The 19,100-nt window shown below is 41.3% G+C and overlaps 1 protein-coding gene and 1 non-coding gene across 2 annotated transcripts in view; both read right to left on the bottom strand.

Moving 5' to 3' along the window:
* Nucleotides 1-2,454: 2,454 nt before the first annotated feature.
* Nucleotides 2,455-19,100, bottom strand: part of Rab11fip2 (RAB11 family interacting protein 2) — a 38,028-nt gene continuing 21,382 nt past the window's right edge. The window contains exons 4-5 of the mRNA XM_008827325.3: nt 12,422-12,467; nt 2,455-6,707 (exon numbers count right to left, since the gene is read on the bottom strand). Of these exons, the coding sequence (XP_008825547.1) occupies nt 6,480-6,707; nt 12,422-12,467 (274 nt within the window). The 3' untranslated portion in view covers nt 2,455-6,479. The remainder of the gene's footprint in view (nt 6,708-12,421; nt 12,468-19,100) is intronic.
* LOC115069328 lies at nt 4,234-4,368 on the bottom strand. Its single transcript, XR_003848599.1, has one exon. It is a non-coding gene; the product is annotated as a U4 spliceosomal RNA (small nuclear RNA).

The following is a 19,100-nucleotide window of genomic DNA, read 5'->3' as shown; positions in this document are numbered from 1 at the left end:
CCATGACAGTGATTCTCTTATACCTGCCCCATCATGCATTGCAACTGCATGGCTCTAGTGTGCCTGGGTGCAGTTCCCATACTGCTGTAGTGATGCCAGGGAGAACATTTGCTGGGTGTGATGGCTAATCCTGGGTGCCAACCTGACTAGATCTGGGATTAAGTGAAATGAGAGACCTTCTTGATTGAATCATCTGAAATTGGAAGACACACCCTAAATGTGGGTGTTACCTTCTGATGGCAGCCTGTATAAAAGGCCAAGGCAGAGGAGCTTTTTTGCTGCTTGCCTTCTCTCTTGCTGGTGAGTTCGTCTTGCTGCTGTAGACTGAAGACTAGCTAATCTTTTGGAATTTGTCAGACCTTCAGCGCCAGATTGGGACTACTGAGACATCCAGCCTTGTGGACTCAATGACCAACAGATGTTCAGCCTCTCCAGTGTGGTTCAGCCATTGTAGGACTACTCGGACTCTATCCTGTGAGCTAATCTGATAAATCCCTAAATACACACACACACACACACACACACACACACACACACACACACACACATTCTACTGGCTCTGTTTCTTTAGAGAACCCTGACTAATACACATTGTGGTACCAGGAGTGGTTCTAGAGAAACAGAATTGAAAGGATGAATTTCTTTAATGGGCTTGTTGGTATCTGGAGCAAGCTCTGTAACTTGGAGTCTTCAGGTAGCATGGAGAGCACTGAAAATCCATAAAAGATATAAATATGCTATGTAAGACTGAGGAAAAATGTAAAATGTGGGGCATCTGGCTCACAAGGCCATCTGAACAGAAACATTTCTGAGTCAGGCACTGAAACAAAAACTACAGGGTGAGAAGTGGCCACTTCAGTATATCGGCTTTCCACTCCCAAATCACCCTTAGAACGAGAGGAAAGGCTAGGTGGTATGGAACAGACAGAGAAAACTCACTGGGGGAAGAAGAGAAACAGGCTTAAGACCTTACAGAGTTGACAGCGATTAGAACAGCACACACTGGCCTGCAGAGAGCTCCCTCGCTCCAGGAAGGTCTGACTGGCATGTAGGACTACACATGGACTGCATCTCAGAATCTATAAGTGCTAGGTGCATTGCCATCTACATGTTCAAACACACATGCACACATGGTACATACATGACACCCAGACTTCTCACTGATGGGTGGATGTACATCTGGTCCACTCTGAGGGCACTGGCATGTGTGGCTTCAGCTACAGGCTGGAGGGTAAGTGCTGAGAAGCGTATGGGTTTCTCAGTCCTGCTGTGCTCTTCCTTGAGTACTAAAACCAGGTTTTTCCACTTTTTCTCCCAAATCTTGTGCATTCTTTACCTGGATGTGGGGAATAAATGAAATAATGAAGAAGAAAGCCGTGGGCCTCAGCCAGAATGTCAACCCTCAAGGTCAGTTTCCACCAAACTGTAAACTCGGCACAGCTCATTCACAGAGGGCATCTCCACATGCAAACAAAGCTACCCTGAAGTTCTTAGAAACTTCTCTTCCAGGGCTGGGGAGATGACTCAGTGAGTCAAAGCTCTTGGTGCACAAGCCTGATTCCCAGAACCCATATAAAAGCCAGATGCAGCGGCGCGTGAATAATCTCAGTGTGCCCCATGGAGAGCTGGGAGGCGATGCTCATGGGCAGCTGGTGTGGTGCGTGCAGCAGTGAGCGAGCAACAAGAGACCCTGAGGCAGGGTCGGCTCGAGCACGAGGAAGCATAGGCTTTCAGGCCTTTGGAAACTTATGAACTTGCAGCAAGTGTCAGCACACACAAAACCCATGCTGACGAAACCTCAGCATAGAACTAGAGAAATGAGCAGCAGGCCCCAACCTTAGCCAAGGAACTACTGGCATCTGATGACTGCTGGGTGAGGGAGAGTAGATCTTCTTTAAAGGAGTGATTCTAGGCAGGCTCACTACACTCCAGTGGATGAACTTGCACCAAGAGACATCTGGATACAAAAGCTTGACCAGATAGGCCTTAACATTTACTACACAATGCATGAAATCCAGGGAGGGGGTGTGGGGGTACAGAAGGAGGAGGGGTTCTAAATATAATTCAGATTTATTGTATGAAATGCATAATAACTCAATAAAATATACATAAAAAAGAGACCCTGTCTCAAACAAAGTGGGAAGCAAGGAATGACACCCAAGGTTGTCCCCTGACCTGTACATGCATGCTGTGGCACATGTATACCCCCTCAACAAGCACACACACACTAAAACAATAAAAATGAAAGTCTACTCTTGGGATCCACAGTCTCGGAGAGGCAGGCCTTACAGAACACTTGCCCCAACACACCATGGACTCATTATTAAGAGACAATGAAGACTTGCTCATATGCAGACAATACACTTGTACACATAAAATAAAAATAATAAAAAATATATAAAAACACATAATGGTAACAGTTCTATTGGCCAGCAAGAAATTCTGACAACTGGATTAAGTTTAAACACTTTAATCAACTATAACAAATCAATAATCATATATAAAATTTGGATTCATGCATCAGATTACATAAATTATACAATGGTCACATTATACAATGTTTACATACTTCGGTGTTTGTACCTGCAAAGTGTATACAAGTTACTAAGCATTGACTTAGGAAGGTAAGGGCAATATTCTTCAATTATAAATAATGCTTACATCACTCAAACACTTGCTAAGTATATACATTTCTGAATCTGCAGCATTTTTTTTTTTTTTTTTTGTACCTCACAAATCAACCACCTGGAAGCTTCAGGAATTAATGGGACCAAATGTACCATCAACAGGCTTCAATTCCATTATAAGAGTTTGTTTTTTTTTTTGACAGAGAAAAGTAAATGAAATAAAATGTCAACTTTAGTTTAATGCTTGAGGAGTTTCTACATGTCTTATTAAACGCATCAGAAAGCCCTTCATATGCAGATTAATTAGTTAAGGTGCTACCTATTGCATATTAAATACTGCCAAGGACTATGTCTGGATTACGAAAGTTATAAATCTGTGAAAATGTGGGCTTCCAATGCGTGCTGACAGACCCTTTCCAATACCACCACGAGCCTGCAGCACAATCCTTTCCCTCTGCTGCAGAGAGCTCAAAGGACTGGGCATGCTTCACATTCGTGGACATACACACAGGACAGATGGGGACGTGGTCTTCAAAGAGTTCCAGCTTGTTTTACAAATCCGAGGTGGGCTGCTTTATGTTTTAGAGGAAAACAACTACAGAGGAAAAGAAAGGCTTTAGTGTGGCAGTTACTGTAGATACTTAGAGACAGCACGTTTTTCTTTCCCCTTTTTCAAAGATTCTCCTTGTTAAAGAATAAGTACCCATATAGGGGTGGGAGGCAGGAGGAGGCAGGCGTGGGGGGACATGGCAAAGGGGAGATATGGAAAAGCAGGTCTGTCACTAATGAGCTCTGTTTTACTTAGGTTTCTATTCATGAAACCCTTTTAAATGCAAGGCAACATTTTCACAGCTGGAAAATTACAACTAAATCTTGATTTACTGCCAAAAGCAATACACATAGTTAAGTATAATCTATGAATACTACATTGGTGGGAGGAAGGCAAAACAAGGTTCAATGCAGAACACAGCAGCAAGAAGCAATACTTCCAACACTTACAAACAGGTTACACGATATTTTATATACAAGTCTAAGTAATGACCTTGGTGCCCAATAAATGAAAACTGAAGCCCTACGGCTGGATGGCGTGGGCAACACTGTCAAAGCTGAGTGTTAGGACTGGGAGGAGACTGGTTGTAAAACAACACTGTTTTATTTAAAGAGAGCGAGCAGAAAGTTTAATTATGTAACACAAGTACGTATGTTCACTTAAATCAGGCTTGAGATAAGTATTGATTCTGTGATTTTAAAAACTGCTGTAGGTGGGAATGTTTTGAGCGTGGATTTTTTAGGCATTAAAAACAGAAGTATAATTTCCTTATAAATAGATTGTGCCGTGCATTATTTAGTGAGCACAGAAATTTCGCTTCCACTTCAAGTTACCAGAAAAGTAAATCATTAAATATTTTGCAATAAATTTTGGAAAAATAAGCCTAGATGATCTTCCTGGCTTTTTTCCTTACAATGTTGGAAACTGCAGACACCCAGGTTTGCATTTCTGCTCAAACAAAGGACACACTGTAATTTACTTGGGAGCTTTAAGTTTGTTATGTGGACTGATGATAAAAATATGTGTTCTGGGTCATGAGGAAAAATTCTCAAAACCTGCAACACCACATTTTCTAAAGCAGTAAATGCAGATTTAGTTTTAAATACATTTGTCTTATATTTTGTTTTCAGGCAGCAGTATCTGTACCTTGGATAAACCTCACTGGCTACAAGACTACCACTGGACAAAGCCTTGTCTCGGACTCTGAAGACAAAACACTGGTTCAGTACAGCCAATCACTCATAAAAGGAGGTGTCTACTATCAATTTTTATAGAGGCAAAGAACTGCTCCTTATAAACAAACTTCTCATTAAAAAGAGCAACAGTATTTGAACCATGCTCTTTAGTGAGGTTTATTTATGGAAAATGTATTCCCAGGACAAAACAGCTCAGGTTCATTCTACAAAGAACAGATCTGGCTAACGTATACAACTGTACCTGCAGATACCTGTCATAATACTGAAAACACACGGACTAGGGTGCTCAAATGTTTGAGTCTCAACAATACCAAGATAAAAATTTGCTAAGAATTTCATATTTACCAGAAGTTAATTTAAAATGGCACCATTTAAAAATAATAGTCACTGAGACTTCCAACCGGAAAATCAGATCCTATACTAGATTTTTAAGTTTATTACAGAATATGTTTAATTATAAGTGAAGGGAAATTTTGATTTTAAAATGACTATTTTTTTCCTTCTCCATTTTTAAATTTTAGAAAGGTATTTAAGGGTGCATTTGGGACACAAATCTCACCACTTAAAAATGCATGTTAAAACACAGAAACTCAGAAAAAAACAGGTAACACATTTATGAACATAAGCTTGACCAAGTTCTGTGACTAAAAAATATTAAAATAAGCAAAACTATTATTTCTGTTTTTGTTTGAGTGAAGTCTGACTAGAGATAAATATCAGGAAACATTAACCCACTAGAGGATTAGGGATTGATCAAGTCTCCATATGCAGGTGATCTTTTCATTTTCACTTTAGACACAGACTGGGTTTCAGTGTTTTGGATTTTCAAGGTTGAAAGATCAGATCAGCAACACTTTCAACTTGTTGTTCACTTTGAATTTCAAAATAGTTTTGTACAAACATAAAACTAATCCATGGAGGAACTGATGTTCTGGGGAGATGGGCTTAAAAAAGATCCCATAAATTCAGTGGCAAATAAGTTCCTAAAGCACCACGCACCCTCTCGGCAGTGAAGGGCTTCTCCCCAGTGCTCGCTGCCACACTGAGTCAAGGCTCAAAGGCGACCATCTGTTCTATTACTGATGAAACTTGAAACCCAGACTAATTTTCCATTCCTAGAATCTGTGCGTTACTTTGGGTGATCGGGCACCAGATGACCGCCTACCCCCAAACGTACTTTCTTTGCTAGTGATTCAAAGGCAAAACCCAGCAGAACAAACAGAGGGTGCCGCTTACCCTCTGCTCTTGTTGTATAGAAAACACAGAGCAGGTGAGCACTGCCGGAAAGACACTGACGCTCCTGTCAAGTGAGTCCAGACTCAGACCTGGTCAGTCCTTGAAAAAAGACCTTAGATCGTCACTTTGGGGGACAGGCGCTAAAGCTGAATGCTGGAATTAGACACAGCGACTCACTTTGAAATCAGGTTGAGTCAGGAGTGGTCTGAAGCAGTCACCACAGAGCTGAGATAGTCCTGCCAATGACCAGTCTTGTGTGGATACTGCAAAAGCGCATTTAGACTAAAAGTGCTATCCTAACCTTAGAGGCGACCACTTGTTTTGAAATGTTCTAAAAACACACATGTGTATGAGGTATATGCATGTACTTTATATACAAAGACACATGAACATATCTATTCACGTACGGATACGTGTATATAAAATAGGAACCATTTTTTCAGTAGTGTTTGTAAAGAGCAGTATTCTTGACGCTAAGTATGTCTACACACTGACCTCTGAGAATCCAACCAGTCTCAATTCTGCTATATGGAATCTATTCCTGAGGAATAACTCGTGGGCTGCTAAAGGCATTTCTGGGCCTATGGCAGACTGGGTTCCAGCACCAGCACCCAAGTGAATGCCACAGAGCTGTTACTCACCGAGACACTGGCCCATGTTCACCTTAAGCGATCAGAGTCTTTGGCTCACTTCAAAGGTCACTCTTGATAGTTCCTGTCAATTCTGACAGGTCAGACGGTTTTTCCCAATGAAGGAGGGTATGAAATGAAACCTGATGGTGTGGTCTCCTTCCAGTACTGCATTCCCCTCTCTTCCTTCCTACCCTCTCCCTCTCACTTCCTAATGACAGACACGGCGCCATCGGCTCCACTAGCTATTGGCAAACTTGCCAGCTCTCCTAGACGGCTCATAGGGCACTCGGAGGATGCTGGGGGTTTCCTCCATCACCCTGACAAGGAGGTTGTCGATGTAGTCCTCCAGCTCCCGGATGTGGGTGTCCTTCCTCCGAAGGAGTTCTTTGTGCTTCACCAGCTCCTGCAGCACCTCGTCATAGGTCAGACTCCGATACCCTGCTGTGGCATCGAAAGGGTTGCTGTCCTGGAAGGAGATGCAGACTCACTTTAGCAAGCAGGACAGTGGAGACAGACTTTAAGAACTACTCAGAACTTGGACTTCTGGTTTTGCTTCGGTTGATGAACGTTCCCTCCAGCCTTGGGTAGGTCCAGGGAGACCGTTCCTAGATGGCCTGGCCAGTCTCAGACAGGAACAAGGGCAGATGGATCAGAGTCCTGATCCTAACTCTGCATCTGAAACCCCATTTTACACCAGAGACTGAGCAGAGAATTTAGGACTAACTCAGGAGAGGAATGCCAAGGGGTGGGCGACACAGTGGTAGAGCACTTACAGGATGTAGAAGGCATGGCCATCCCAGCACACCAAAGCAGGTGGGGGATAGCATATGCCTTCTTCGTCATACCACAAGGTAGCTAACATGACTAAAATATGTTAAAATGAAACAGCAGCAGGAATCCGGTGGGAGAACACTAAAACTGCGCTCGTGGACACTGTCCTCGCAGGTAGCGTCCACTGAACTCAGCCTTACACCTCTGCCTCAGCTTTCTGATGGTGGCTTTGAGAAGCAGCGATGCCAACCTGCTTCTCTCGTTTGAGAGGAAGGTTGAAGGCAGCTGGAACTGAATCAGTGAGCACCCATGGGAGCAGTCACTGTCTTAACTGACAGGGAGTCTCTCCTTCCTTGAGTCATGGATTCATCTCTTCCTCCCCCACACAATATCTATTTGCTTTACATGTATTTCCCTTTTTTGCCCTGTTATTAGGAAGCTCGGAGTTCAACTACAACCATGTTACTAGTTATGTCTGGGTTAGCTACCCTCCCTCTCATTGCACTCACTTGGCTGACCTTCATCTAGTAGCTAAGAAAAATGAAACAAAAGCATAAATATAACCAACAAAGGGTTTTGCTTCAACTCACTCTTATTAGAAAGGATTCTAAGAGTAGTATGATGTCAAAAGCTAAAGAAAACTGCTCAGCAGATGAGACCTTAATGCTGTCCTCAATTCCCAACCTGCACGTGCACCACCCCCATCACCCAGGCATGGGATTTAAGTTTTCATTATGTAAAATGTGGGATGTAAAGTAGCTATTTTATGCCTTTAAAACACAGTTCTATTACTAAACCCAACAACTTAAAAAGTGTTTTCTATCACTTTTGTTTAAAACATATCCATTTGATTTTAAGAAAAATCAACTAAAATATTGAGGAAATTGGTTTTCTTGCTCTTAAGGCAGGACTAAAATAATCCATTCAGTGGAGGGCAGGAACAAGGATTGTGGAACGCAGAAAGACCCTTTTTTGACAAAAATTAAGTGTCTTTTCCATTTTCAGTATCTACTTTGTTTTACTGTCCCAAACTTTCTATCATTAAAGCCAAGGTTGGACTCTTTACTATAAGCTCCCACCTCACAGCCTCAGGACAGAAGCTGGTGTGATACCTGGGTCACCTAAGCTTGATCCTTTCTTTCTCCCTGACACACAAAATTTCAAGCTGAAAATCCTCTCTCACAGTCCAGGCCTTGGGCTTTTTTGCAGGGGGGGGGGTGACAAACTGTATCCCCGACTCTGCAGGCAGACATGAGCAGTGGGGTCAACTCGGACAATGAGCAGACAAGACTCAAGGTCCAGTGGCCCACTGAAGGCCAGGGAAAGCACAGCCAGAAAATGAGGTACAAAAGGAGAGGCTGGCACCACCCAGGAGTGCAAGGCCAGCACTGAGGACGTGGAGACTTTCTAGGAAAGAAGGAACCAGTGAAGGGTTCTAAGCAGAAATCGCTTCTGGGTCTTTAGGCTAAGATCACATATAGGTAGAAACGATATGTCGGGGCTGTGCTCTACAGAAATAAATGGCACCAGTGAGATCATCTAGGGGAGCACGGGTCAGTTCCAGAGCTACTGAAATACTGGAGAGGAGATTTAAGGCAAGTGAATTTGAATTCTCTTAAGATATATTTCAAACAATGTGCTCTGCACCAGCAAATAGAAGAGATGAAACCAAGTTAACATTATCTTTGCCCCTAAAACCTTTCAAATGTTGCTCTTAACCCATTAGGGACAATTCTAGAGTTAAGTGCTGGCTTCCTAGTCTCTTCTCTGATAAAAACACACACACACACACACACACACACACACACACACACACACGAGTATATATAATTAACTGGTCATCAGTAGTTTGAAGGCATATTATAAATTTAACAACTATATTCTCATAAAACATTCACATTATATTAAGCATTTTTCTATAATAAAGACAACGTATACCGGTTTTAAATTTGTCAAATATAAGTTAAATTTTGTGCTTCAGCCTAAGTAATATGAAGCAGAAATCAAGCTGGGCCTCACATTCCTGATCTGATAAACGACACTTCTCTTCCAACCCCTTTCAACTCCGGAATTTTGTCACCTACCAAGTGATTATTCTGAACTACATTTTTTTAAAATAATAAAGTCCAACTAATGTGATTTCATTTTTATGATAAAACATTTACTTAAAAATAGTACTTCTTATGAGAACCATGGGGCTTAATGAAATTATTTAAACAAGCTGTTACTGATTGGCTGCTTTATTTTTTAATGAATTTAATATAATAGCATGTTTAACTCTCTAATCTTCATGAAATTACATATAAATGAACTGATTTCTTCAAACTGCCAAGTGACAGAATATACTTTAAAATCACTCTCATGTCTACATTTAATACTGTATCAGTATACTAGCTAATGTAGTTAATTTTTTCAATATTTCTCTAAGACTCTGAAGATGAATGACATGCAAAAAAATTCCCATTTTCACATAAGTAGTCTAAATCAGTGGCATAATGCAAACCATCTTACTCTCTCAAGATAATCTAGTATTTCAGAATATTGTTCAACACTTCAGAGCCCTAATTAAGAATACACACACATGTTATTTGTCTCCCTCCCTGTCCCGCCCCTAGAAACACATTTCTGTTCTTTTCTAAAATTTGCCTTTGTCTTTTTAGGTGAAAATTTACCCCAAATTTCAGCACTGAGTTTCGGAACAGGAAAACATCTTAGAAACACATGTATTATAAGCTATATTCTGGAAAAGAAGATACAATAATTAAAAACAGCTTCAGGCTTGATTCCAGATTTTACTCAATATTTGAGAACCGTGCAAACGTTCTAATTTTAGGCATGCAATTTTTAAACTGACATAGTACTCAATAAATATAGATATATCCCTGATTATAACTTCAAAGAAAATAATAAAGATTATTATTAACTAATATAAAGAATAGAATGTTAAGATGTTTTGTTTTCTGGATATAAAAATTAGCTTGCTTATAAAGAAGAAAACTCTCTAGCAAATGCAAAAGTTGTTTCTCCAAAGGATATGTTTACTACTACTATTCAGGGAAAGCTGAAAGCCCCAGCCTCTCGGCTGCCAAGGAGCAAAGCAGCCAGGGCGAGCCTATGCAGCCAGGGCTAGCCTACGCACCCCGTGTGTTCTTCCCGCACACTTCAGAAAGACAGCACATATGTTCTTAAGATGTCGTCCTAGTCTGAAATGCAATGTAAATTTTCTTTTCTCTTTCCTCACACAACCAAGCCTTCCTCATTCCTAGTCCATCTCAGCTAAAAATAAAATATCCACACCAATATATGGAAATGGAGATCAGATGAGAGAATAACAGAATTATTATAGGAATTCTTTTTTGTTAGAATTTTAAATAACAGTTGAACAGAAGACCATGGCAATTATTAGCAAGTTATTTTTGCTTTACCCATAATCTAGCCTTTTAAATTAGAAAATATGTATTTTTTTACAATATTTAAATTTAGACAAAAGCACATTATCAGGACTCAAAATAACTGAAGATTTAAAGAAAGGTTGTCCTGGTAACCAAATATTGGTGGGGTCCTAACTGACATGCAAGGCGACCAGAGGAGAGAGAGGGAGAGGACGAGGCCTGGCATTCTCTGATCATCTCATTATTGTTCTAATGAGGAACTTTGCTCTGGGAATATCATCTCAGCTACGTTCACATCTTTTGTCCTCCTCCCTTCATCTCCCTTTCAGCTCTTAATTAGGCCTTAAAGAGCTGCACTGCCCTTTCAACTGGCTACTGCTCCTGCTTAAACACCGCGCCTCCACAGGCAGGCGTTGGCAGCGGCACAGGCGACATACAAACTTAATTACACAGCACTGCGTGCAGAGGGGAGAGGATGACGCGCCGGATGGCTATTACTGGATAACTTCATGTAAATTACTTCAAACATCTTACACGCCTCAACATAAAAATTGTTCACATACTTTTCCTAAAGAACAGTCTGTGTGAGGATGAGCTTTCTCCTCTTAATTGTATCTTGCCGTAAATTAACAACACCTAGTAATCCTTTAACTGTCATTCTGAATAGTTAGTATTCCAGAGAAAAATAATCACACATCAAGGATTCTTTTATCACCTTTAAATCCTTGAACTAAAACAATTTTCACATTTTATTTCTTTAAAGAATTCTGAGGATGCTTTTACAGCAATAAATTACAAGATTTGGTAAAGTACGTTTACAAGCACAGAAATTGTAATTAAGGTTACTTAATAAACAATAGCCACATATTAAATCAATTTTTTTGATGTTGCGTTTTGTTTGAGATTAAGTAACGGGGCTGATAGAATTCATTTTACTATCTGATCAAAGGCTAACTTCATATATTCTGACACTGCCTGCCAGACTGCCATATTATAAAGACGAGTATTTATGAAACATCAAAACTTACAAATCATTTACAAAAAACAGCAAAAACAGCATGCAAAGCCCTGCGCATTCACAATGCTGCTTCCTACCATTCTCAAGACAGACAACAGCACATAGAATGGTTTAGAAAACAAACTATAACCCCGCCTTGACTTCCTTTAGTCAAATCATATCTTAGAAAATTTTGGTATGTGACTGCTTAAAAAGCTTCTTATACATCTGGATCACACACATTAAGGACAGATGGTTGAAAGAGAAACGACCAGCCTCCTGAAATGAAGGCTATCTCTGTTATTCAGTAAGACTGGAGTTCTCTCCCAAGAACATTTGCCCCTATTTTTATAAAGTGACTTATTCTCTATGTTAGCATATTTAGAAGGCACTGTAGAAGTAATGGAACTCTCATAGCCAATTCTGGAACTCTCATAGCCAATTCTGGACTTTAAATAATAAAATGAGGTTAAGCTATCTCAACAATCCTTGCAAACTATGCCAGACCATTTGACTGGTCACTGCCAATCCTTGGATAGATCTGGTTTTGTTCTGACTTGGAAAACAAGTGTCCTAAGGTATCTGCTCTTCCAAATCCTTTCCTGGTTGATGCAGTGTCTTACCAAGCTGCTTTTCCTATTGGTGGGGGTTGGCAATCGGTTTTGCTCTTCATTCAATCCTTGTCCGGACAACACAAACCACTGGTCGTCTTTCACCACTACTGACTCTGACATCTAGCTTTCATTTTAACGTCACAAGGCTGTAAAAAAGCATGTATATTCCAGACACACTTCAGCCAAATCTGCTTGAATTTTTTCTGATCACAGACAGAAGCCACGCCCTCTTGTGTATTAAAGGCAAAGCCTCAATTTCACTTTCCTTCTTTCTCCCCACATTACCACATTGATCTACAATACTTCTGCCACTGAGATGCTCAAAGAGACAAAGGCATTCTTAGGAATATGTGGTGGAGAAGCCAGGCTTGCTCTCTGGTAATTCTCCAACCCCTTAGTGACTTACCGGGATTTTCCTGAGGTCTTCACTGCTTGTCGGATTCACATGAAAACTAAGTAATAAAACATAAAATAAATGTTAAAAGTGTGACACAGTCCACATGGGATACAAAATGGTTAAAATACAAAAGAGTTAAACCACATTGCAACACAAATGTCTAAAGTCCTACCTTGGGTGAGTGAAATTTAATCCAAGATGTAGAGACAAAATAGTATTTATTCATCATTCTATAACCATCTGCAATTTTAAACTCTGAAAAAAAAATCTCTTCAGTTATAATTAGAATTGAGGAACCAAACATCTTAAAATACAGTTTCTAAATATCTTTAAGCATAGTGACTTTATTCAGCAAGATATTTTAGAAAAGCAGCTCTTACAATATATTGCTCATCTTACATTTACATGCCCCAGCCCTTCTGATAATTGTGGAGAAATAAGTAAACTCGGGTTTGGAAAGGTTACAGAATGAGTTAAGGCACTCTTTAAAATGCTAGATGTTCTGGAAATTTTAGTTTTCAAACACCATCCTGTGGACGAGAAAGAATACAGAGCGGCAGAGACCACTCTTGTCATTGATGTGATTGCAAGGTGATTTCAAGGGAGCTGGATTTCAAAATTTAAAGTCAAAACCAGACCAAAATGAAACAGATTTCTTCCATTTGGAGAATAAGAAGACATCACAGCCGAATGCCACAACCATCTTCTCCTTTGAAATACGGCATTAGGAAGGGACAACAACAACCCAGAGCAGCTCAACTTCAAAGCCACCCGATGAGTAGATGTTTCATCAGTGCTCTTACACGTTAAACTGTACCCAGCACTTAAGGGTATTAGCTCCAGAACAGCTACAAAGCATGCACTGTCCCAGGGTTTGTTTGTTTGTTTTTTTTTTATTACACACACAGACTTAGCTGTAAGATAGGTATGTCTTCATTATCTACATAATATCATCAAAATAACTGGAATTCTCTGAAGACTTAAGGGATTCACTTTTAAAACTCTGGACTGTGACAGGAAGTGTGGCCACTGGAAACACTGTCTGGAACACATCCGTAATTACACATAATGTCCCACACTGTAAACCCTACAAGGCATGTGTGTGCATACAGTCACATCAAGAGAGTTTCCCACATAGCGAAGGGTTGGCTAGTTATGGCTGAGATTTGCACAGCTAGGTCCTAAGAGCTGGCTGACCTTCCCCAGGTAATGCTCCTGAGGAAGAGCTCAGCACTTCAGTGGAGCTGGGTGACCGGTGGACAGAGTGAGTCACATTAAGCACCAGCAATCCACCACTGACAGACTTCTGTGGCTCACACATTTCCCATGTTCCCATTCCCGGATGTCACCATTTCCATGGTGCATGCACAGTGTTATAGTAGTCTCACTGAGCCAGCAATGTCTCAAGAGAATGGCGAGAGTGGCTGAAAAGAACCATGACAAATAGGAAGTCCAAGAGGACATCATCAGAGTCCCCCACACTACAGTGTCGTGCAGTGGTAGCTGCTGCTGGTGCATGATCTCTGCTGTCTCCAATTCTCAATCCGAGCTAGTGGGATGAAGCGTCCAGAGGGACTAACCTCTCCTTGCTCCACTACCTCATGGCATGCTTTCTGATGAAGGAAGAAACACGCTGCGCCACCCCACTTTCCATTGGTGACAGTCTCAAGGACAGCATAATTTACACTCAGGCTGACAGGACATGGGGTGCTCAAGAGTAGAGATGGGTCAGGGCCCAGGAGCCAGGTGGTGTGAACTCAAACTGCACTCTGCCCTATACTTGCCACTGTATGGCCCTGAACAACTTAACTTTGTGTCTTGGTTCCTTCATCTATAAAACCAGGATAGCAAAAGTATCTCCCAAGTAAGTCTGTTGTGAAGATAAAATGGGTAACTGGGAAACAGAACATGTCCCATAAATAATTTCCTAAACATCTAAGGCACTTAATCTGCATCAGACATTATTTTAAACTCCACCAAAACGAACTCAGCTATCTTCATGAAAATCAAAGAGGTCACAGACTCCGAGCTTGTATCACCCATAACTTTACTTTCCAAATGAGGGAGAGTCACAGAGATGTCAGGTGACCTGCCTGAGGTCCTTCCTTGGTAACTGGTAGAACCTGGCTCTGGATCTGTCCTAACTGAGACACCAGCACTAGGCACATTTTCTGTAGAGGTCTCGGTGATCATTGACTACACTGCTGAAGCCCATCACAGGCTTCCTGGATGAACTAGCCAACCTGACCTCATCATGGGGACCTCATTCACAGGAAGCAGAGGCAGAATACCCCAAAATTCTTAGGAGGTGTCAGGGACTCATTCTTTCACAGCATCTGGGAAGGAGGACCTGTTTCATGCATGGGGTTTCACTTTTCATGTTTGGGGCTATAACCTACCCCTTCCAACCCTGAGAATGAGTACTATTATGCCTGCATATTCTAGTATCTGTCTCAGGAAGAAATGAACTAAGAAATAACAGAAGCCTGGTTACAGTATCATAAGGGCTTTCAAGAAACATATTTAGAGCAAAGACTTTATCAAAATCACAAAACAATATACAGTAGTAATTTTGACTCTGGAAGCTAAAATGAAACTCAACGACCACCTGAGAAAGGGCTGAGGGTTCGCAGGAATGCTCTGTATCGTGAGGAGTGTGAGGATCTGTGCAGGGCGCTGGCCCCAGCCCCCGCCCTCTGTACCTGAGCGTACATGTGAGGTCCCCATTCTGCACCCTGCACCGAGCAAGGCTCCCACACTGGGTATTGTCTGAAACCCGAAGGCCGAGCCCTCCCTTGTGGTCTGCTTTGTGTACACACACTGATGTGTCAAACACATGACCAACTCAGTCATTCATGATTGCCTTTTTTGATCTGTCCTTACAGGGGGAAAAAAGAGTTAACTGAACTGGATTGAATTAGCTTGGTGCAAAATAAAATGTCTCTATTTATTGAAGTGTGGCACCAATTTGTGATATCTTTCTCTCTGGACTGCTGTCCTCATGTCAGACAAGATATCGAATAATGCGGTCTGACTGCTCAACTGAGCTGCTGACAGGTTAAGGAGAATGGTGTTTTTAATCAGGTAGAAAATAAACTCGAACATGTTCATACTAAAAAGGGATTCTGTATAAACTGAAACTCCAGAATTTAAGAAATATAAGTATGGGGGAGGCACAGAATTTTAAAGTAACTTTTAAACCGATAAAAAGCATTTTAACTTAATATGTTTAAAAATATTTTAAACTGATAAAATGTCTTAATACTAACATATCGAAGTTTTTAGGCAAAAACCTCAATTTTTTTTTTTTTTTTGTATTTTCAAATTCTAAAGAAACGGCAAACTATTATGCCTCAGCCATGGCCACGCTACTGACCCTGTCTTAATCCATCTAGCTGAGGTCCCAATGGCTATGGCAGTATCTCAGATACAAGTCTAACTTCATGATTCGGCTGTCAAAAAAAAAAATCTTCTGACCTTGAAATCCCTCCTGAATGAGGACTCATTCCTTAGCCTAGGTTTCCAAGCCCACCACATTTTATTCAGTTTATCTTTCCAGACCAATGGCCTACCACCTGAGTCCAGATACAACCTACTTAACTACTCAAAAAAGTTCATGTTTTTATCTAACATCAGAAGAGGGTTAAAAGCATTGAGTGTGCCAATACTCTACGTCACAAATGTGCCAACAGCTGCTTTCTCTAGACCCAGCCTCAGCCCAAGGCTGCCCGGCCTTGCTGCTGGAAGCCCCTGGAAGGAACCATATCTCTCTGACATTTTCAGTCCTTCCGCCTGACATGTCATCTGTGGTGTGGTGGTGCATAGTAACCATCTGGATGCTTAGTGATGTGACACCCAGGGCTTGATAACGATTTTAAAAGCCAGGATTGCTGACTTAGTAAACCAATAGTAAGTTAGTATAATGTCTACCAACAAGAGCAGGGAAGACCATTTTCCTGAGTAACAGCGGTTACTTACACTCAGATCAAAGGGACGCTAGTAGAGTGTTTTCAGCTCCTTTGAAGATGGCAATAATTACTCTAATACAACTTTTAATAAGAACTGGAACGTTTTCAAATTGATGGATTTCTAAAGCTCAACTCAACTAGTCAGTTGATCAGCATACCAACCAGGCCTGCAACCATGTTAGCTATTTGACCACAATACAAATTAATATGAGAACTTTCTAGTAAATCTTATTAATAGTTATTTTTATATTTCATGTTTCAGAGAGGTTACACAATAAAAGCAGTTTTTAAAATGTGACTAATCATCTTCCCAAAGCACAAATGAATAAATTAATTAAATAAAATAAAAGAAATGGCCAAAGAGATTTCTCCAATAAATACAATACTTAGAACATTTCAATTATAATTACATTTGCTGCACAGGCAAAAGAGATGAGGCTGAGAAGATGAGATAAAACTTAGTATTTGTATTTTTTCTTTATTTTTAGGGAAAGAAGCTAAGAACTCAGGACTAAGTCAAATTAATGACAGAATAGCATCAGATACTGCACTTACCTCTCCTGGGACTGGGCATGCACCACTAAACACTCGGATGACAAAACACAACTAATGCATAAGTGTCTGTGGGGACTAACAGCAATTTGCTTATTGATGCTCTCATAGGACATCTTGTACAAGATCTCAGAGGCAAAACAATTAAAAAACCGTGGTCAGTGACACAAGATCACGGACAGTCACTCTGAAGCTGCTTTTCTAGAAGGGACACTAGTATGCTGCTAGACCAAGTCCCAGAACTCAAAGACATCTATGAAACGAAGGCATGTTTCAAGAAAATAATATTCAATCAAGTTTATTAACTTACTATTTTCTCCTGCTAAAGAAAAGTAATGGGAATTATTTTCAAAACAGTCAATCAAACAATTCACAGATTTGTAAACATAACCCCAGCGGATGCCAAACCCCACTCCTTTCAAGCTAAGCTTCTCAAACACTTTTCTCTTTAAGCACCCCAAATACACGAGAAGAATAAATCCAGCAACATTCACACGTGACGTCAACGTGAACTTGAAAATGCAGACATTTTACTCCATAATACCACCATGTATCTCTTGATGTAAAAAGAATCGTTTGTCACTTGGGGAAGCTGTACTGTTCATCCTTCTGCTCTAAGGAGACCCTGGCCTACCATCTGCCACATGCCCACTACTGGCTAGGACTGGGGGCAGGGGGAGGACACTTTTTTTTAGTTTAGAAGTTGGGAAGGAGTGATAAAAACAAGGTACCAGCAGCCCCTTTGCTGGGTTGGCACCAGTAGACTCTCTCTCTGTGCCTATGCGATCAAGGTCAGCCCTGTTGCCTGTTCCTAAGGACTATCCCAGGCAGAGGTGACACCTCCCTGAAGGTGAGAGGGAGACATCCAGTGATCCTCAGGTGAAAAAGGCCATTGGGTCCCACACTACTCTTGGCTAAGACACAAGGCCGTGACTAGAATAAGTCATGCCTAGGACAGCAGTCACAGCTGCCCTAGGGTCCCCAGGAAGGGCCTCATGGCTGAAGAACAGCCTGCAGTGAGGTGCTGGCCTACAAGCACCCAAGGCTGCAGTCATCCTGCAGTCTTCAAGAAAGGCTGTCCACTGCAGGGCGTCCTCAGAGCCCCTCCCCCAGCACACTAACCAGGGCTCCTTTGTTTACTTCTTTGCAGAAGCCCAGCTGTAGAGTCCTCCCACCTCCCCAAGCTCCCAAGCAGGAGAAGCCCAGTCCTAAAAAGTGCACTGTGATCAAGTTTAGAACAGTTAGAACACTGGCTCTCACCAATTTAAAGACTGCAGCTCTAACAGACCATGATTATCTACATGTTTCTTCTGCCACAATAACTTTCCCATTGGCTTCCCCTACAAGTTTAATAATTAAAGTCACAAAAATCACTTTTTAACCTCAGAAAGTTTTCTGAATCTAAAATCCTACTTGAAATATAGACTCACTGACACCCTTCTTTGAGTTTGTGTGTCTCTTCCCATTCAGGCCCAGGTCACGTGAGCAATTACAACATCAGTGTTTTCTGAGTTTTCCTAGAACAGGATCTCCGCACTCCTTGCACTCTAGAGCACCACTGCTGTGACGGGCCAAGTTTCCAATAAGGCAGCCCCATCATCACCAACACCTCCAGCCTCTGACTGTTTTAGACACACTGAGTCCCTGACAGTCCTTTAAAGCGTTCATGTTTTCCTTCCCAAAAGCCCTTTCCTCTCATCTTTGAGACTGTTAATTCTCCCCTTCCATTATGTTTTAACTGCCTAACTCTGTCCATCTAAACTTCTGTAATTTCTGCTGTTGTTGTGACACATGGTCTTGCTATGTAGCCAAACTGGACTTGAACTCATGATCCCTCTCCTTCTGCCTCCTGGAAGCTGGGACTGTAGAGGTGCACCACCAGGTCTGGCCTAATCTATAGTTTTTACTCCAGTAGCACTTCCCAACTGCATTAGGACAATTACTTCCACATACTGAAGCCTGAAACAGACTTTGCCTTATGCAGCCTTTGTCTCCTGGCAGCAACAGAATTCTAGTCTGAGAGCAACTGTAACAGAGGAAGGGCAAGAACTTCCCTTCATCATCAAGTTGAAAGCAAACATCTCTTTTTCAGAATGCCACCCTATATATGTTATCTAAAAGTCTAAGGAAAGCAGGCCCAAGGGAAAGACGTTTTAAGATCCTCATCA

The sequence above is a fragment of the Nannospalax galili genome, unplaced genomic scaffold (assembly GCF_000622305.1).
Source record: "Nannospalax galili isolate Female #2095 unplaced genomic scaffold, S.galili_v1.0 scaffold31, whole genome shotgun sequence".
Lineage (NCBI taxonomy): Eukaryota > Metazoa > Chordata > Mammalia > Rodentia > Spalacidae > Nannospalax > Nannospalax galili.
The sequence above is the reverse complement of the archived record's forward strand: the minus strand, read 5'-3'. Positions and strand labels throughout refer to the sequence as shown.